General features: G+C 37.4%; 1 protein-coding gene across 3 annotated transcripts in view; it reads right to left on the bottom strand.

Moving 5' to 3' along the window:
• Nucleotides 1–22,012, bottom strand: part of CCDC6 (coiled-coil domain containing 6) — a 48,973-nt gene that overhangs the window by 8,052 nt on the left and 18,909 nt on the right. For all 3 annotated transcript variants that reach the window (XM_068197149.1, XM_068197150.1, XM_068197151.1), the window contains exons 2-7: nt 21,048–21,197; nt 13,845–13,973; nt 8,690–8,793; nt 6,857–7,017; nt 4,128–4,284; nt 837–937 (exon numbers count right to left, since the gene is read on the bottom strand). In XM_068197149.1, the coding sequence (XP_068053250.1) occupies nt 837–937; nt 4,128–4,284; nt 6,857–7,017; nt 8,690–8,793; nt 13,845–13,973; nt 21,048–21,197 (802 nt within the window). The remainder of the gene's footprint in view (nt 1–836; nt 938–4,127; nt 4,285–6,856; nt 7,018–8,689; nt 8,794–13,844; nt 13,974–21,047; nt 21,198–22,012) is intronic.

The raw sequence follows: 22,012 nt of genomic DNA, 5'->3' as shown, positions 1-22,012 counted from the left end.
AATAAAATGTCTCATTCCTATCTTGTGTCAACACAGAGCACATCTCATCTGGCTGGCAGGTTCTAGAGGTGAGCGTGGGAAAGCCAGGCAGGCACAATTCACTTCTTTATGTACATGGTTTTTGTGAGCACCATGAAATACTCACTGCCAACAACCTGTAATGAATGTTCAAGTGCTATTTTAAGGGATTTTAAATTTCAGTCAATAAATGCGTTAGTAACACAAATGCATTTCATTTGACTTAAAATATATTCAGTAATTAGAAACCCAGAAAAGGCTTGTTTGCCTCTATTATACAAAGTATGTGAGACAGGAATTATTAATTTTACAGTTATTGTTTAATAATAGAAAACAGCAGAAGTACAAAAGCCATTTCTCTACTGATGAGAAATGAAAATTGACTTTTCTTCCAACATGTCCAAAATTAAAATTCTCTAAGAAGTTTTGATTCAGAGCACAATATCAATCTCATTTCTAGTTCATCGGACTCTAGCAATCCATTTGAATTATGTGTCCTGTTGCGCATCTTGTGTGGGAAGGGAAGGGGAAAAAAAGACAGCAAGAGAGAAAAAAAGAGCAAAAAAGAAATAAAGTTCAAGTGATAGCTACTTAACTGATCTTCAATATCTGTCCACAAATCTGAAGTATAGAATATCTGGTCACCATCCAAGAACATGCTGCACTAGAAGACACCTAAGGCAAAACTATTCTTGCATTTATGATGCAGGACTTTTTTCTCCAAACTAGATTTGAAAGGCTACTAACCTAAATATATTAATAGGGCACGTTACTATGTGATGCATACAATAATTTTAGAAACTGGGTTAAATATTTACCAGGTGATATAGGTCTGCTAGAACTTGGTGAGGGTGTATAAGGGATAGGACTGGACACAGTGCGAGGTCTTAATCCTTGTGCAGACATCTCATTAAAATATCTAACAAAAAAAGGCAAAGAATAATTAGATCAAACCTTTTAAAATGTGCCATGTTTTAAATGTTTCACTGTGATTTTTTCAATTCCCATAAGAATCACATTAGGAAGTCATGACAGGAACTCTTGTCATTGCTGACACTGGCTTAACTTTCCATGGAAGCAGCTGGACTTCTCTTAGGCATTTGCAGTTAAAACCATATAAATAGTATATGATAAAATAGCATGTATTAAGGTCAGAGATGTAAACCATGTCCAATCTGACCCATTCTACATTCTTGCACTTCACACACCATTTCTACATTGAACTCAAAAGCTTGGTCTGCTGGAGTGTGTCTTCCAGAAAGGCATGCAGCACTAATCTGAAATCATGAAAAAGGGTGAAGAAATCATTAAAGCACTAACAATTTGTTCCAACAGCTGATCAGCCATAGCATTAAAAACATGTTCTGGTTCCTACTTGAATCCCTCTGGTCCCAACATTTAAACATTTGCTCATCCCATCTTCTGCCACTGGAAGAGAGAGACATTTTCAACCCAGGACCACCTCACTAAAGGTACTTCCAGGCTGTGTTGCAAGACACATCCCACACTTCACTATGATAAACTGAACAGATCAGAACCTGAGGCAAGGCATTTTTCCCCAGCTGTGTAATAATTTTAGTGATACTTATTTGTCCTTCATTCACTGACTACAGTGAAGCTTCTTCACAGATATCAAGTGCTATATAAAGAATAAAAATAACCCAAATTGCTCCTAATTGCCACTCACTGTTTTTACCTCAAGAGATTTTGTGGGTTTTTTTTCCCCACAGCACTAGGCTGGCAGTCTCAGGTTGAGCTGCTTAGGCACTCTCCACTTAGATGTTTCAGTGACTCTCTAGATTAGATGCCTCCCTGCTCACCTTCTGCATGTGGTTGAAAATCAGTGCACATGGGTTTATGTTATTAGATTCAGCTGTGTTTCTTTACTGGACACAGCAGAGCAGCAGGCCAAATTTGCTACCTAACAGCCCTTTGACTTAATTGTCTCCTCTTCTACCAGCGTGTTCTCAGGAATTCTTAGTAGCTGCATTTATTATAATAAAAAAACTCAGTAACATAGAACAGCACTAAAATTACTCCTATTTGATGGAACTCACAGTGACTGCTTTGAGGTCTGTCCATAGACTATTTGAAACACATTTGGATACTGCATCTTGCTGGCTTTTTACCAGGACATTCAGAGTTAACAAGCCACATGCCCTAGCACAGGCAGTACACTGTAGTGATACCAAAGTTGGTTTGAATTTGGGTAAACCAGGTAATAAAAGTAGCTGCAATAGAGAACAACAGAAAACTAACAAACTAATAAATTAGGGTTTAATTAAATATACAAGTTTTTAAAAGAGCTACCAGTGGCAAGGTTAGTTAAACTGAACTGAGCTACCTCTGCAACACACAGTGGGCTCCAATGCAGACCAGTGTGTGGGTTCCAGCAAGGCAGCATCTCTGATTTAATCCCCTTGCATTCTATACAAATAGAGTTTCCTCAAAGTCATCCCACTACCTGGCTCAGGTGATGTGGAACAGCAGCACCCCATTAGCATGTGTCCTGGTTTCAGGTACTACCCTGCTACTCCAAAGAATAGGATGGAGGGTCAAGGCAAATTGCTGTTCTGGAGAAAGAGGCTTTGGGAGAGCTGTGTCCTTTACATTCAGGAAAGCATCTTCACCTACCCTCAGCTACAAGCAATAATTATCATCAGCTAACAGAATGCAACTGAAAGAAATGGATAGCTGACCCATCCCCACCATCATTTTTAGGAAGATGTAAGCTGACAAAAATTGACATTTTAAAATCTTGATTGCACATAGTTCCAAAAGTATTTTGCATCTTCTCAGGCTAAGTACTAATGCCTGCTTTGTCCTTCACTTTGCTTTCTATTACTTCCACTGCAAATACTTGATTTGGAGTAATTCTGTCAGGTCTTTGTAGTACCAAAAAAATTAAACATGACAATTTCTTATAAGTACAGAATAGTTAATCAAATTTTCCTGCATTTTCCCGGTTACCACTACTTACAAGTGGGCAATAAAAAATTATTAGGATACTCTATAATTTTGGATTAATACTGGTAATTCTCATAGATTTAGATTTTGACTGTACTTCCATTACACTGTAAAGAGTGGAAGAAAAGGTAAGCCTAATAAGAAAAAAAATCCAACCTCAGAATCCCTTATTTCTAACAATTTAATTTATATAGCATTTGCTACATCTTAATACCTGATTGCTAATGCAATATAGGTCAAGTTGCCTTGGTGCTTCTTTAGAATGAACACACTACTCTGAGCTTTAAGGGTACTCCTTACCACAAAGTATCTGGTACTTTGTTTCTGGTAAATTACATCTTATAACAAAATATTAAGGACCCAAGAGGAAATAGAAATCCCTCAGTATCAGAAAAAATACACAGCACAGAGTAACTTTTTTATTTATTCTAAAGGACCACCATAAATCCAAAACACTATACAACAATACAACCAAACAATGAGCATTTGGTAAGAACTAAAAATGTTTTATCCAAAATGTACTTAAAATCCTCTTTCAAGATATAACACTGTCATATTTCTGTGACGTGAGAAAACACTAAAAGGCACAATATAAACCAGGAAAAACTCAAGGTAAGGTCAGGGCAAGCAAAGCAGCTTGCAATAAAGAAAAACAAATCAAGGATGTTATAGTTTGGACATCAAGAACAACCCAACAGTCCTGGAAATGCTTCCTCTCTCAAAGGTTTTACACAGTATCCCTTTGTATTTGGCTGAACATATTTTACTTTCTGCAAAGGACAAATCAGGCCCAAGTAAAGATGCTGTCCCTACCTCACAGAATTCCTTGCAGTTACCAAGGTGGGAGCAAAACAAAAGTGTTGTGATCAAATTATCCTGAATTTCAACTCGACAGCTGTATTTACTTCAATATATATTATCAGACCCCAAAACAATCTTCAGATATAAATATTTTCTTACTCACTGTTAAAGCTAATGCAAATTCTGTACAACACTGATACAGTTCCTGGACTATGCTGGAATTTGATATGCATATTAAACCCACATACAAGTTACTTCTAAAATTATTCTATAATATTCAAAAGATAGTATAATACTGATAAATAAGTCCAACACATCTAGATGGCCAAAAAAATACCAACCTTTCATCATCCATTTCTAAGCTGGATTCACTTTCTGACAGTTGTCTGCAGAGAGCTTCCCTACGTTCCATTTCCCTCTGTAGTTTTCTTTGAAGTCTCAAGTTTTCTTCTCTCATATGCCGCTCCTCTTCTAAGTATTGTGCCATCTTCTCTGAATCTGAAATTCATCGTTTTGTTAAAAGTTGATTAAAATTCAATTTCTCAGGCAGCCAAGTATGTTGTGCCTAATTTTATTTCAACACTTCAAGATGAAGGTGTAGAAAATGCTCAGGATAGATCACTGAAAATGTTCACCTCTAAGTCATTAGTTCAAAGCCTAATCCAGGATAGTAACTACTAAAATAAACTATTGCTTGACATCAAGTTTGAAAACAAAATGTAAGAAAAACTAACAAAACTCACCACTATGAACCAAAAGTATTTTTTTAAATAAATTTGAAAAGAAAGAAAACTTTTATTAAGAAAACATTACTAAAGCCATTAAGAAAAAACACTGCTCCATTAAAATAATACTATTCCACATTTACAAAGATTTTCCTGCAATGCACTGAAGAAATTATTTTAAAGGTATATTTTCATTTTGAAGGAGGAAGCACAACACAAGTTCTGAAACTCCAAACTCAGACTTGTATTAAAATTGCTATCTTATATATATTCTACAGCACTCTTTCAATTATACATCTTATCATAGAAACTGTCCAATAGAATAGGCACCAATATTAAAATACTAATATTACACTTATATTCAATTTTAAAGTTAAAAGCCAACAAGAGCTCTACTCTACACCAAAGGGCAATTTGAGTTGTCAGTTCTAAACAAGTTTAGCAAACATCACTTAAATGGTCTGATACCACAGATTATTTAAGGTGATAAAGTCAAATTATGAAAAGTTATAAAGCTTTGTGACAGATTACTTAAATAAAATGGAATGTATGATGAAGACTTATGAGACACACGAAGTATTTTGTGTGATCTTGTAATGTTTAAACAAGCTTGCAGTTAAATCCCTGACATTAAGAAAACCCAAAACAATTCATCATGCTTTGTCATCACTCCTTCATGCAACAACCTTCAAGGTAAAGAATATTCCTGTTTTAGAAACCTGTTCCCAAACTATTAACAACATGTGATTTATCTCTCTTCTGTGGAAATATAACTTTAAAATGCAACAGTGTCACCTCTTGTACACTATTATCATACCAAACCAGTTCCTAGAAGTGTTTCAGAAATAAAAAAAATTTAATACAAGTATCAGAATTTCTAAGCAGATTTCATTAAGTATTTAAGACTACTACTAGAGGTTCTCTAATGACCATGTATTACAAACACCAATCTGAAAACTACATTTCAGTTTCATCTTCTGCTTGCAGGCTGGTACATCCACCATTCCTACCAGCTCTCCTATTTGTACTGCAGTTCTGTTAAACCTGTTCACAAAAGGAGAGAGTCCTTTTAAATCTAGCTCTTATTTTCAATGTAAATTTGACATTAATGCTTTAAATTTTTTACTCGAAATCACAGTAGTTCAAAAGAAACCACTTAAAAAATAGAGGATACTTGAAATGAAATTAATTAGGCTGGATTTGCACAAAGAGTACTTTTAATCTAAGGCCTTGCTCTTGTTCTGAACTTTAGTAAGTGAAGGCTGCGGTGCAGAATTTGCAAGTACAAAGATTAGCTGTCCTTATCTTCTTTTAACAGCCACAAATTATTAAATTCACAAACTTGTGCACAAGGTCTCGGCAAAAGAGCACTCCTGATCCATCACCTCTGTCTTGAAGGAAGGCTGCTGCCTCTAGCAAGCTCCTTCTCTAAATGGAGGTTGAAATACTCCAGCTAGCCTGGCTGGCCAGAGGGGGATGGTCCTGACTGTTCTGCATTTGCCCAGATTTTTCTGGCCATGTGCTGAGGTATCTACTCACTCACCAACCGCAGTGCAACGCCACTGACTCGGAACCAGGCACAACTGCTGACTCTCAGACAGGAATTTCACATTCAGCAGGAAGGAATGAAGGACTGGCACTGCAAAGTCCAAGGGAAGGTGCCAGTAGCCTCCTGGCAGCTGAGCCCATGTGCTCAGTGCACAGTCCCTTCCTGGGCAGGCAAGGCAAAATGAGATCCCACTGCGGGGCAAGGGGCCCCAGCCCTGCACAACAGGATTGTGTTGACTTCTACACAGCTCCTTATGCTTCAAAGCCATCTTACATAGGAAAGGACACAGCAAATTAATGCTGCTATACTGTGCAACAGCTGCCTCAGGTTGCCACAATCATTAACAAGTGAAATTCTTATAGACAGCTGACCTTTATTTCACTAGCTGTTAATTCTTTGGAGTAATTTTTAATTTGCAACACAACTCCTACAAAGTAGGCCATAAATATGTTTTGAAAAACTTGTATGCTGAAATACAGCTAAGTTTCTGAAAAAAAAAAGACAGATACATCATTTTCTGGCACAAAATAGTCAAGGATAATTTTTTGATTCTTTCAGACACCCTTTTAGGAAAGCTAAATAACCCTCTAAACTACAGTTTGTAATTATGTAATATACAGTTTATATTTATGTATTTATACATAAATACATCAACAAGCAATAACACTGCAATTAAGAAAATATTGTAATCCAAAGTTGCCGCATTTTTTTCCACTGTTACCTTAAATTCAAAGTACATACAAAAATCTTACAATGCAAAAAACTTCAGAAGATTTGAAACAAATTGTTCACTCACGCTGTAACTGTGCAGCTCTCAGTTGTTTCTTTAACCTCTCCACTTCATTCTTTAAAAACCTGATATGTCTCATCATGTTTTCAGGAGAGTCTATCTCCATTGATATGTCTCTGGGAGATGGTGGAGCAGATACCGGCTGGTCTAATTTCTCCTGCAAAATTCTGTATCAAAAATAATGCAAACTTTACCTTCCATTCTAATGAAAACCTCTTGTATACCCCAGAAAGTTGTTGCAAGGATTCTGAAAGGTATGTAGGGTTTATTTTAACTACTGTTTATGAGGAGATAAATTGGGGAGGAGTTATAATGCTTAGTTTTTAACTCAAAATAAAAAAGGTAACATTTGTTGTCCTAGTACAGAAGAACTTTCTAACATATTCAGACATTGATATTCCAAAATATTACAACATATGGTTCAGGAAAAACAAATTTTAGACTATAAATAGCTACCTCAGTTTTGTCCTCAAACACTACTTATGACACAAAAGTTTTGCTAAGAAAATTCATTTAATCTCTTACGAGTTTTTACATTTATGTTCTTGGAGAAAGGACACATAGTGAAGATTCATGATGAGTAAAGTATGTCTGTCTTGAAACACAGGCTTTTCTGCATTTCACTACTATCAAAAGAATTTCCCAGACATTTTCTGAAGGACAGTAAATTTTTTTTTTTAATTTCCAAACAGAAAGGTATTAAGGTGTTCCATATAATCAAGGTTTCAAACACTTCCAATAAATGATGGTAAATTCAGGCCTAATGAACTTCTGTTATGAAATAAGCACATAATAGATATTAAAGGTTCCAAATGATGATTTTTGGAGGTAACAAAGGAGTATTTTCCACCCTGAAAGCATGAAACTTTAGAAGGAACATGTTGATAGGCCAGATCCAACCCTGCCCTGAAGAGCAGACCTGTGTCTCTTGCACAGTGCAGTATTCATGTGTACCACACAAAGTACTGAAGCAGGAGCTGATTGCAGCACAGCTCCTCACAGGAGGGGCACAGTCTGAGATAAATCAAACCAGAAATGGTTTGCCTTAAAGAAGGCTTTAAAGCTAAGATATGCAAAAATCCTACCAAAGGCTCATCCTGCTATGGATTTACCACTGCTGAATATCACATGTAGCTCTCCAGAGCACCTTCCACACAGCAGGGCTCTGTAAAATAAAACTACAAAACCTGCAGTTCATTCAGCCTCAGGTGCTTTCTAATGCTCCAGCCAAGATTCAGAGGGTCACATTAACATAACAATAAACACATTAAAAAATCAGATGCTAATAATCATTAATCATTATTCTCTCCTACTTCATCCTCAAGCTGAGTTCTTGTTATTATAACATTTAAGAGATGGTTGCTTTCATACATATTTTTAATTTTAGCTGTTCCAATAATATAAAGAGTCGCTGTCTTAAGTTCTATTGAAGAAGTATAGGGAAGTCTCAATGACATGAGTGCACACCACTGAGGAAAAGCTGAAGTCTTCTTTAAGTAGACAGGGAAAAAACAAGAGCTTCTCATATAACAAACATAGTAAAATACCATGAATTTAAAACTGACCACAAACCAGAAACTTTAAAAAGAGCCTATCAGCAGTTGAAAAAATTCAATAAATTCCTACAAGCTTTCCCAGGTAATTTCTTATACTGGTTAGTTTTATTTTAAGCAATCAGTGATGTGGCATCATGCTAACAGGGAGCTTTACAACTGCTTCATCTTCCAGGTTTTCACAGATTAGACAACTCTTGTGGGACAGAGATGAACACATTTAATCCAGAACATGATGTATTAAAAACCTCTCCCGTAGTAACGAGTGCACTGTAACAAGACAAACCGTTTTTCTGCTTCAAGCTTATCCATCCTCTTCCAGAGACGATTCACTAGTGCTTCTTGTTCCTGTTCCAAAGTGTTTTCAAGGTCAATCTTCTCACGTCTTAGCTGGAAAGGAAAAACACTTAGTGAAAATGATGGGCACGAATTTTTTGCAAGGAACTGTCACTAGGAAAGCTCCATCAACACCATTTTACACAATGCTTCTCAGGAGCAAGGAGAAGGGGAAGAAGAGACACAACTCAGGTACAATGCAGTGGAAAAATCACGAGATTCAGTAGTTGCACAGCTGTTATCTCCTTAACATAAATTCTTCTCAGAGAACTTGTCCCTGGCCAATATGCAGTAGCATGAACCCTGGACATGCAGGCACTGATGACATGACAAACCTATTTAAAGACATCTCCTATACCATGAATCTATGAAATTCAAACTGAATTTACTGTTCACTACAGCAATGTTTATTCTTTTGAAAAGTTTTAGATGTCTTTGGTGGAAGAACCACAGTTAAGTAATTCAGAAATGGAAGAAAAGCCATGTTTGCCTTGTGTGCCTAGTGTTAGGTAAAGGACATAAAAATAGTAAAGAAAATGTTATGTGAAGTGTTACTGTATCAATCCTTACTAGCAAAACAAATGTAATTCTACCTTAGCAATGGCTTTATAAAATTAAAAGCTTAACTTGACATTAATCACATTCACTTATTGTGTGAACAAGCATTCTTGATTCTACTCCAAGTTAATAAAAGATATAATGTAGAACTTTCTACTCTAAAGTTAATAAAACAAGATATAATGTAGACCCACACATGAAGAAACCTATTATTAGTGTTTAAGTAGAAACACAATGCAAGTATTACTAAGGAAGGAGAATATTAAGAGGCACAGCTGATCTTACTCTGTAGCAATACAGCTGAACTCAAGAAGTTGTCCATAATGAAATATTTGAGAACAGATCAACACCTTTACAGATGGAAACTAGCACGGAAGCATTTTTCCAAGCCAAGCTTAGTTAACACCACTTTTCTGCTGGGCGAATAATCTCACATTGGAAAATGGAAAGACTGAAAACAGAAATAAGCATTTTCCATTTATTACATCACTGGCTGAAGGGGTATTGCAGCATCTAAATCTGTAAACTATTCGTGCTAACCACTAAATTAATGTTGAGAAACCCAAACAAAATACAAACTTACACACTTCATGTACCAGTGCAAGTTTAATGACTGTACAACTTTCTCCTTTAAAGGTTAGAGGAATTAGTTACTGTGAGCAGAAGCAGACATATGTTGATGAGTAATAGGGAACATACTTAGAAAGAGAAACACTGTCTAGCAAGTCTTTCCATGTTTGAGTTTCCAGATGTACATTAACAGCTCAGGGAACCTACATCTCAGTAAAAGAGAAGTCAGAAGCAACATGCTTCAGCCTCCCCACGAGGATGAGAATGTGGATCCTGAGCAACACTTTGCTCCCCACACAGCTGGAGGTGGAGTGGTAGGAAAGCAAAGGGCTCAGCCCCAGGAACACAGGGCATTCTGCCTCAGGGCTCCTCAGCCAGTCTAGCCAATGCCTGGGGCTGGGAATGTGCAGAGGGAAGAAACTACAGAAAATGTCCTGGCAGCCTGCACACTGTGCTTCTACATTAGTAAACCCCAGATTTCCACTATACTGCACAGCTATCTAGATAGTCACATGATGAAAAAAAGTGTTAATGCATTATAAAGTTATGATCTTTGCAGCAGTAGTTTTTGCATCATTTCAATGCAGCATGGCCTGAACTCATCTACTCATAGTCTTTTTACAACTATGTTTCAATCTAGCAAACAAACCCACAAGAACACACAGGCGAAAAGAAATCTGTATCTTCTAATGGTAGGAAGAAGAGCACACTGGCATTTAAAGACAGAGTGAATTATTTATAAGCCTGGATTTGAAAAACCTAAGATTACATTTAGTATTATAGCAACCATCACCAAAGCAGTGGAGTCCATTAATTAGAAATCTGCTTGTGGGTGAGCGTGCACGATGGCAAAGTCAAACCACCAGCAACAATACACAAATAAGCCCTGTGTTGTGCCCTGAAGCTGCTCTGACAAAACACCAAAGAAACCAGGTGAAACAGATCTAGAACTCCACATTTCCAGCAATATGAAAACATACTAGAAACAAGGATCTTCCTTTCCTGGTCATGAATGTTGTGCCAGTTTCTCCCACTGTCAGGATTTCAAAGCTTGGAGGAAGAACACCTTGAATGGCACCTACAGCAGAAGCAACTGCAGCATCCTGTTGAGAGCTGTGAAGTCAAAGAATTGGTGCATTTGGCTTGGTACTCAATAGTTTCAGGTGTACTTTGAAATGTACTGCAGTCAATGACTTTTTTAGCAATGTGGTAATATTCTGAAATAAAATAAGCAGGATGGGATTATGCTCAGGACCAAGCCAGCAGCTCTGTCAATACCAGTGTCACTCTACAGGGGTTCAGAGCTACATTCCAATCACCTAATTTTGACCACTAAAACAAGGAAACAAGGAAGCACTGCTTGCTCTTCAGACCTTACCCTTCCCTTCAGAGGAAGAATAAAATTCCTTTTAACCTTCCTCACCACCCACTTGTGTTTCTTCTCTCTCTCTCACGTGCCCTTACTTTACTTCAAAATGCAGCTAAAATATCCATTTTATGTGTATTTCTGTATTATTGATTTGTCAGCTGTCTTGCCAACTTATTAGAAAGCACAACTGTTCCCCCCTGAAATGCAGGTCTTCCAAATCAATCAAAGTTGAATATGCTCATCTCTGCCTATGCCCACTATCCCAAATTTTACTTCTCTGCTTCTCATCTCCACCTTGCCCTTTGTAGCTTTAATTCTCTGCTGCTTTCCAAGGAAATCTTTCCCAAAGATTTTACCATCTCATGTTCTTCTCCTTTCAAAGCAGACTTAGGAGATGACTATTAGCAGTTTAGCTGTTATTTTTCATCACCTAATTGCATCAATTCCAGTTTGTCACTATACTGCATGAAATAGAAAAGCAATTAAAAATAGTAACACACACTTGGCCTCTGTCGGGCAGTCCTGACAGCTATTTATTTCCTATCAAACCACTGAACTGGAACACAGAACATTATTGCTCGTTTTAACCAAGTCATTCTGTTAATGAAATAGTCACATGCTGTAAATTTCTTCACCATTTGCCTTCAGAGAAGAATGCTCTGCTGACTTTAAGCTGACTTAAGAAATTATTTCAGGTCACATTTGAACCCTAAGATCCAATTTAATTTTTATTAAGGAAAAATACTCCATGCAACCAGAAACCAACTACCTCCTGATCACCTGTGGTATAAGCAGTTCAGATGAAAAAAAGGAAAGGAGAAAGAAAGAACGTAAAGCATAGATAATTCTCTATTTCAGAAACAACATTTTAGTGAACATATGCTGTAATTATCTGCTCACTGATTAGTGACAGACCTCAATATAGCCCAGCTCAGAGCATTGGAGCATTGTTGGAGTTCTCCTTCCAAGCCCTGTTTAACAGGTGTTCTGAAGGTTGTGCTGCAGATTGTGACAATCCCTCTTCCTTAATTCTCTCTGTATGTAATAAAGGCAACATGAATTTCCTCACAATTTTGGGTTGCTTCTTGCTAGGTACAGCACATGCCCCAAGGCTGCTGCTGCAGCTGGTTAATTAGCACAATCAGCACTTTTAATTTGTGTGAGGAAAGAAAGTGTGCTGAAGCCCTAAGTAACCTGACATTCACCTTACTGTGAGAGAAAACAAAGGCATATGGTGAACTACACTAAATTCACATGGAATTTCTAAGCAAGACTGACAGCCAAATTTTAACATCTTCACCAACAGTTTTCAAAGCCAGATACTAAAGGCCTTTTTGCATCTGTGCTTTTTGAACAGTGTATCACTGACATTTAGATGTAGCAACAAGATTCAAATTTTATGATTTCACAAGTCAGTTTGTCTGTCCAGAAAAACAAGACAAAAATAATACCATGAAGATTTCAGCCATGGCTCATGCTAACATTTCAAAGACTACAGCAGCTTAGTACGTTAAGCTTACTTTGCATTTTGATTAAGTGGCAGCCACCACCACCTTGTGGCTAAGAGAGTTATTTCAACCTCATGCTAATTTCCATGCTGGGTAAGGATTTTTTGGCAACTATGTATTCCTACCTTTTAATTTTTCAGTTTGTTCCATAGGTCTCTCCAAATAGAATGTTTCCAGGAGAATCAAGAGAACTCACTTGATCATTTAGATAGCCATGAACTAATTTATCCATGTCAACAGAAAAAGGAGACTCATACAAAACTGGTAACAATTCAGATTACCAACAACAAAAATGTTCCACAGCAGAAGAAATCAGAGAGCTAACACACTATATTACATCACCTGAATTATTGGACCTGTACATGCCAGAAAATCTGGAGTCCTTTAACAAGGCTAAAGGTCTCACCAGTTTGCCTTTTAAGTCAAAAGGTCTCCTACTGACACCACTGAGATGCTTTGATACAGATGCCTAAAATCAGACATGAGCACTCCCAATGTCTAAACATCCTGTGGAGACACAGCCAAAGAAGTGGTTTTATCTCTGTAATCTTCATGACTGTCTAGGGAGAAAGGGAGCTGGATGCAGTCAAACTTCAGGGCTTCTGAAGGATATATATACACAGCTGACAACTCACAGTTCCAGGGCTGTGCTATCCAAGCTGCCACCAAAAGGTGACCTGGAGCACAAGTGGACCACAATCAGATCATTTGCTACTGTGATTAACACCATCAGAAGTGAAAGTCTTTTCTCACCAGCAGCACGAGTGGGAGCTGATGAACAGCAACAAGCAGCATTATTTACAAAAAAAGCTGCACTTGCAGAAGTCACTGCTGTCCAGCAGACATGAAGGCCCACACAAAGGCTACTGTAATAGATATAATACTAGAGATACTAATAGATATAATGGCCACGAAAAAAACTAATCCAAGTTTCTCATAATAAACTATGTTACTTTTCTATTGCTTTGGAAGTTGAACTGACTTTTCTATATTCTCAATACTGCCCAGTTTCTTACATGCTTAAAACATTAAGTCAAATCTAAGACAAAAGAAGGAGTTGTTTTTTTCTCAGTCATATAATGGTGCAATGAAAGAGTTACCTGCTCCAGGGTGAGCTGCTTCGAAATTGTATCATTTTCCAGTTTTTTAATCTTCTTCATCAGTTTGTTCACTTGAAATTCCTGTTCCTGTTCTAAATGCTGCTCCAGTTCAGCTTTCTCATGTTGCAGCTAAAAATTTAGGAGACAGGTAAATATTTAAAAAAAATAAAAGCATGAACTTAGGCATCTTTTATACATTTATTCACACATTTATTCTTCCTGCATGTTAAATTCTCTACTGATGCTTCTCAAAAAACTTCAAAACGCACAACTCACCCAACAGCCCTTCAAAAAGGAGCATTTTAAACTGTGCTGTATATTTACAATGCAGAGAAAAGTACATTTCCAACCACTGAATTAAGTAAAATCAAAATAGGTTATTTTATATACTACATAAAATGCATTATATATATATGATTTCCAAAGTAAAAATATATAATAAAGTTCAAAAAAGCATTAATTTTAATCTAAATGCATCACCTCAAGAGCACCCAAAGCACAAAATGCAGGTCTTAGCACTTCCTTCTCCAGGCAGCTGAAAGCTGAAAATCATGACTGAAGTCATACTAATGAAATTGCTGTGCAACGAGTTTACAAACAACAAAAAAATTTCTAATTTATATTCCTATGCTATCAAAATCAAACTGTCCTGATGACATAAAAATACTGGTTATTTGAAATCAATGTTATACATTTTCTTAATACCAAAAGGATTTTTTTTTTCATTTAATATATCCAAAGGAAAAGAAAAATTTAACTCTCAAGGCTCTCATGTAGATGGAAACAAAGAAAACCCCTCATTTTAACATAAAGTATGGCTTGGAATAGAGTCCCTCTGAGACAGGGATCTAAGTCTTGCTGTGGCTAAAACAGTGTGACTGGCAGCATGGTACACACACGTGAACCTGACTCAGGAGAAAGCAAATGTCACCAACAGACAATGGTGTAATTACATTGTGTTCTGACCCCCCACACTGACAATTGCCAGCACCTTTTGCCACCGGCTTATTTTTTTCTACTTCAGTTCTTCTGGCTAGTACTTAACAATCTGTAAGATCACAGTGTTAAATGTGTGAGGAGAACCTGAGGACATGGAGAAACACCTCGCAGTCACGGACACAAATCAAGGTTACCACAGTGAAGGAATAGACTAGGATTTTGAAATAAGTTAAAACTGCTCATTTGTTAATTCAGCTCCTTTTAATCCTATTTAGGGACAAAATGGTCTGTGAAGTGCAGCCTGCCACAGAGACCAAGGCAAAAAGCTCATAGAGGAAGAGCACCAGGCAGACAGCAAATACTTGGCAATATACATATGGGAAAAGTTTGGGGGGTTGTGTTTTCAGGGCTTGTCAATGTTGAGATTTGATTTTTCACAATTTAAAACAAATACCAGAATAGCAAACTCTTAGAATAGAAAATACTGACTTCATTTTACAAAGAGAGAGAAATATATTACTAACACCCCCAAAATATATGAGTGGTGTCTGTCAGTCATATAGGGGAAAATAATTTTTCCCTTTTATTTCCTTTGATCAAAAAAACAAACCAAAACAATCAAAATGCAGTTACTGATGAAACCTTAATGTTGAAGAATAGAATTGCTAACAATGAGAAAATATCCCTGGTACAATACAGGTGGATAGTGCTTATTTTACTTCATAAAGTAAAAGAGTTTTTCCCAACTGTTTTTAATTATATGCAATTATAGTAATAGTCTGCAGATACACCTGCCAGCTAAAGAGAAGGAAAACTGTGTTAGAAAGTGTCACTTTGATGCCAATGTCTTACAGACCTTGAATTGCATAAGAAAACTGAAGGAGAATTTTCACTCTGTAAGATTAGAGATGGGTTTGGTGCAAGAGAGACAGTGACTAGTTTGAAGTGCGAATGGGGCTATCAAACACAAAGCTTAGCAGCAGGACTGTGTGCCTCAGCTCACTTAAGTTCTAAACAACTACAGCAATACTCTCTCTCTGCAGAAACAAGTGTCCTCATACAATGCAGGACCACGCTTCCCTTCCTTCTTTGGCTTACTTCTGGGATAGTGGGAAGTCTTTTATAATATATAATGGAAATAATGGAGCCAATGGATGAAGTTCTCCCTTAGAAAACGAACCTTCATTTATCCCCCAGACTATAACCTTGTACAGTTCTATTTTTAGGTATTCCAGGCCCTCAAAAGCCGTCCACTTCTTCCTTTGCTGCATCCTGAAAGTCCTATTTATCAGCAATTTTGTATCAGCAGTTTGCCTCCTCTTTATGCCCAGATGTTCATCAAATAATTGACAGATGAGCTGGCTCTGCTTATTCCACACAATCCCATTAGCATCCTTGAGCTGATGCATGGTATTTTGAGAGCAGGAGGGTAATAGCTTATGTTTACAGACTTAGTATTTTTTAAAGAATTGTCAGGAATCAGACTTACGTGAGAAACATTTCTGTACAGACATCCAATTACTTAACTTGCCTGACTACACATGCTATTATCTTGGTATGTTGTAACATCTTTCAAGGACAGCCACTTGGACCAATTTGCACATCCAAAATTATAAAGGTGTTGAAAAAAAATCCGAATTTGATTTTGAAAAGGACTGGTGCACAATTTAAAGGCACTGACTCTGTAATATTAAACAATATTAAAAATAAATTTTTCTTTGGAGCAGCCTTGTTTCACAAATGGTAAACTTTCAAGACTTACTACTTTCAGTTTCAATACAGTAACTCAACACATCCATGTCTACTGCTGCAAGAACAGAGCCTGCATCAAAACGTTTCTCATGATATTCTGCAACATACTGCTACCATCCTATAATGATTAAGGACTGAGGATGCTATAAAAAATTTCCACACTTTTTAGAAACTTCATTTGGTAAGCAAAAATACAATTACATGAAGTACATAGGAAAATATAGTAAATGTGTACAAGGCTTATAAGAACTTTATCAGGGCTGCATGTGATAAAAATCTTCTGTTTACTGTAAGACCTCTGTTGAGATGCATGTGCTCCTTCATTCCTGCAACACTCAACCTAAAAAATTACTAATTATGCAAAACAAAGGAAATTTATCTAATAAAATTGTATATTCATTCATTTGGCTTGTAGAGACAGTGAAAGTTACAGTTATAAGCAGATATTTTTAAGCAATGGCATGGCACCAGAAAGACAATATTATTCCAGTGGAAACACCTTTTTTTATGTGCTACCATGTCTGTTTAGATTCCGTCTCGCATATAGTAAAAGGTTCCAAAATTAATTTCTTCTGATATTGCAAACCTGATGTCAGCCTGTGTTTTATAACAGTAATGCACACGGTGCTGAACTGGGGGATTCTTGCTGGTTGTTAGGAGGAGCACTGCAGCTCTGGCAGGCAGCTCCCACATTTAAAATGTTCTAATGTTCTGGGAGCTCATTCCAGAGGCCAGGCTGAATGAGAGGCATAAGCCCCTACAATTGTGACAAACAAAGGTCTGACAAAGTGACAAACACACAGGCACTGTGAAAAAAGTCCCTCTGCTAAGTGCCTTTCAACAGAGTAATATGGCAGTGATTTTGAAACAGGCACAGAGCTGTAAATACTTGAAAAACTGAGAGAGTTTATGCAGTTTAGCAGAAGTACCTCTCCTCAGTTCCAAAATGCAAAGTTTCAGACAAAACAACAGATTTATAAGCAATTTTTTCCCTTACTCATCCAAAAGACAGGAAGCTATTTGATATACAATGTCTGACAGCATGAATGCTGTAAGTCTAGCTCCAGGTCAGACCAACATTGCCTGGCAAACCCAGAGATTAAGAGTTAATCCCAAAGAACAGTGGAACAACCAACAGGAGACTACTGTATTCCTGGGTAAGTCATTATCCAAAGTCTGCATCTAATTTAGCTAGAATTCCCTGCAGAGCAAAGATGCCAAAAATGGAAGTGGGCATTTATGAGTTCATTATTCTCCTAATAAAGATAAACTGCTACACTCTAGTGAGCAATGCTAAGTATTGGCACCCACAAATCTCAGGAAATATAAAAAGAAAGGAAATTATAATTATCTTATCTTCCTGGTCTAAAAAAACATTAGCCAAGAACGTAGCCCTACATCTGTAAAATGGGAAGACTATCCAACTACAGAAAAGATACTGTAATAAATTCTAAACTGACCATGTGATGTGTGCCAATAATGCCCTCTTTTCCAAAAAATTAGTTTATTTGTAATATCAGGAGTTTCTCTTCTCCAACTTTTAATCTGTTGTTCTACGTGGGTATAATTTTCAGGATTCAACACTAAAGGATCAAAACCTTCAGACAGCAGATAAACTTTCAGAAAACAAAAACCACCAAGTATTATTTTTAGTTCTTTGCTGCTTAAAAAAATTTTCTGCAACTCATCAATATTCTAATGTCAATTTACTAAGTCCATGATCTCTGAAGAGTTGAAAAATTACTTTCAAGGAAACATATGGTAATATTGAAATTTCCCTAATTCTACAGGTAAGCTCTTTAATGAAAGGGACCATTTCTTCTGTACCATTTGTAAGCTGCCAACCACATTACTGATGTTTAGGAGAACATATCAATATTTTGGTTTTGTATTTCACATCAATTTTATCACATCAAAGAAATAATCAAGCCATGAAATGAGATCTGCATTCAGCATACATACAAATAGAAAAACAGTTTTAATATTAAACTGTTTGCTTTACAACAAGTGCTCCACCCGTAGTACAAGTCTTGAGCCACTGTAAAGGTATGAGAAGTCATCCAGAAGTATGGAGAACAGAACCTGCTGACCACTGCTAGGGAAGGGTTAATAACATTTGTACCATATGCCATAAACAGAAACACCACTGGTGCCTAGGCACAAGTCATAAAAGTTTCAGCTCTGGCCTTGAGGAGGGGCACTGATATAACACTTATCTCCTCTGTGCACTTAAGTTTTCAAGTGAACCTCTAAGCAAGAAATTCCATGCCACTCACCCTTCACAGGCAAACCACCAACACCACCACAAGGATGTTGACTGCTGTTCCCATTTTCAAGTTACCTGGGTTATTATTCAGAGAGGACAAACTCACAATTTGCTTTCAAAAACTGCTACCTAATGGCGCTGAGAGAAATTACACAGCTTCAGGATGAACACAGCTGCATTTATAAACTGCCGTATTTTAAAATCTTCTGTTTGACATAACCATGTTTATCAAAGGCATACAGCAAGGCCACATGGAATACAATCCAAGGCTGCAGGTGGTGGTCAGATTTTTACCTCCATACTCTTGTACGTATGACTATAGAGCTTTTTCTCTCAGCAGAAGCCTGCAGCTTGCCTGCTGAAACTAGGTAGTATGTACGGGATGATGTTGAATCCACAACTGAGGGTTTTCTCCAGATGCTGTAGAAAGGTGAGAATAACTCCAGCTTTACATCTGCATTCTGCTTCAGATGCTTCTCTGCATCTTTCTCTCATCAATGAGAATGAAGTTGCAGCTGTTAAGGGTTTCCCACAGACAAACTGCACAATGCCCTTGCATTGTTTCATACATAACAATGAGCCAAGCACCCCCTTGGCCATCTTGAGAACAGTAGAATGTTACCTTTTTCTACAATTTGGGGCAAAAGTCAAAGGATAGTTTCTGAGAGTCCATAGCAAAAAAGAATAAAAATAATTGTATTTTTAGGTTGACAAGAAGTTTGTATTTCTCTTTGCAATGTGTGAACCTATTTTGCATAATTTTAGCAATTTAAGAATACCACTAAAGATAGTTAAAAAAACCTGTTAAAACAATCTCATGAATTCTAGGGAAAAGGCTAAGCATATTTGAAGCAATTACTTGATACAACAATTTACTTGCTGCAGAACTTTGTGGCACAAATTTGTGTCCAAGGTCATATGACTTCAAAACCCTTCAAACAAACCAGGTGTAATCCATGCTTTTATTTTAAAGTAAGATTTAGTTTCCTCTTTATACAATCTCAAGTAACCTGGTTCTGTAACGGATTTCTACATCTCCCTTTCAATTAAACAACATTGTTCAATGTACCATTTCTCCCTTTACTGCAAGAGACTTCAGTGGAAAGCTTTTTCTATAATGATATCCACATCTCACTTCAATTAGAAAAGAACAGTTGATACCCCTATTTTACTGCCATCTGCTTCTCTGCTTTTAATGAAAATGTATGGCTTAGAAACCAAACATGTCTCTTACTCGGAAACATTCTTGTCACTCCTCAAGAACAGCAAGGGGAAACAGTAATACCAAGCAAGGGATCTTTTATCTTGCTACTGAGCTTCCTGTGTGATAACAGGCACCAAAGAGACAAAGTGAGAGAAGGCCCAGTTTTCAGTGACAAAAGCGCCAGATGGGATTAGCTCTAGTGGTGTTTCCAAACACTATTTCCTAACTGCAGGGCGAAACATGCCTTCAGTCTCCAGCTGCAGAACACAGCAATGCTTACAACATACAAATTAGCTTCTTTTAAAGTGCCTAGTTTTTAATGACAAAGCTTAGAACTGATGGCATGAAAAAAGCTCAGGCAGATCACATTAAACACTCCCCTAACTTGGTACCCTGTCTCCTACAGGAGCCAAAAGCAGGTATTTTGGCAAGACTGTGAGAACAGAGCAACCATGTAGGACACTTCCAACGAATACTTAACCACTTTCTAAAAATTAGCAACTTGGGTAATGTAAAGAAGTTTCTCTGCTACAAATTGTCCCAGCATCTTCAACTTCTTACTTATACCATCAAACTGATGTGCTTTAATTTAACAGAAGCAAGGGTTTTGTTACAAGTATGGACAAACTTACAGAAAAAATTTCCTTCGAACATCGCTGCACATTCTTGTATATAAAGTTTAATATTTCAGGACTTGTGTTAAGTATCAAATACTCCAGAAAAGAAAGTGTGTTTCACTAACATTTTAAAATAATCAGCAACTCTCATCTGGAAGGCAGTTGACATTTACTGCAAGCTATACCCATTTTTTGCATCATTATACAAACCTTCAGGTTCTCAAAGCTGAGTTCGCAGATGCAAACTTCAAAGCAACATGTTAAAAAGAAAGGTCACTCACTACACTTCTTGTACTTTGCTTTTATCGAGTGTCAGCCTTCCAACCTGACCACTTCCCTCAGAGTGCAGTCACACCAACACAAAAGTTCAGTCACCAGTCAGTCCTGAGGCTCCTGGGAGAAACATCAGTAAAGGCACCAATTACCTGCATCAGTTTTCTTGACAGCTCATTAGTGAGAAATTCCTCTTCCTTTTCATAGTTTACTGCAAGCGTTTCTTTTTCTTTCTGCAGAGCTTGAATCTTCTTAAATAGAGTATTACTGATGAATTCTTCTTCTTGCTCTGCCCTTGCTTGCTGTGAAATAAAGACATAGTTTTGAGAAAAAAGGGAAAAAGTTTCCTTTCAAAAAAGCTGCAATTATTCCATTCCCCTTTAAATGCTTGTCATCCTGGAGGCCTGTAGGCTGGACTTAAGTCTGTTACCAACCCCTTTTATAATGTTATAGCACCTTCTTTTGTTTTTTGTTTTCAATCTTTTGACTTGAGAAACTGCACTGGTGCTTTAAAGTGGCCTCCTGACAGCCAAATCCACAAACTCCTCAACCTTACAAACTCTGTAAAAGCATTACAGATTCAGACACCTATTTTTACCTACTCTATGCCTGAAAAGGAACTCCTGTCTAAATGTTCTCCATTACAAGCTGAAGCACAGCTCAGACTGCTGCATGCACCACTGTGCCTCCTTTCCAGATCCCTTAGACTGAGCTCTGCTTTCCAGGAGTCATATAACGCTCCTTTTCTTTCACCCCAATATGCAGAGCCACAGGCAGCACAGCTCTTCTCACAGGAATTCCTACCCACCACCAGGAAAACAGCTATGGTGCATCTCACAACTGCTACTCCACCACATACAACAGCAACTCACAAAAATGCCGTGGGGCAGCTTCACCCCAAGCTACTCCGGAAATCTTCTCCAGGCAGAATTACTAGAAGTGACAATTTCCATTTCAGCTTAATGCTAGCACCCTGCACTAGCTTCACCGAGAGCCAGCCTGGGACACTGCTCTCCAGCATTCCCTACAGTTCAGATGTTTGTATGGTTTTTAAGCATAAAGTTGATAAATGGAACATAAAAGTGATCTTTTGAAAGCCTGCTCTGAAAGGCCATTT

The sequence above is a fragment of the Anomalospiza imberbis genome, chromosome 8 (genome assembly GCF_031753505.1).
Source record: "Anomalospiza imberbis isolate Cuckoo-Finch-1a 21T00152 chromosome 8, ASM3175350v1, whole genome shotgun sequence".
Lineage (NCBI taxonomy): Eukaryota > Metazoa > Chordata > Aves > Passeriformes > Viduidae > Anomalospiza > Anomalospiza imberbis.
Note: the sequence above shows the minus strand (reverse complement) of the source record. Positions and strands in the feature narration are given on the sequence as shown.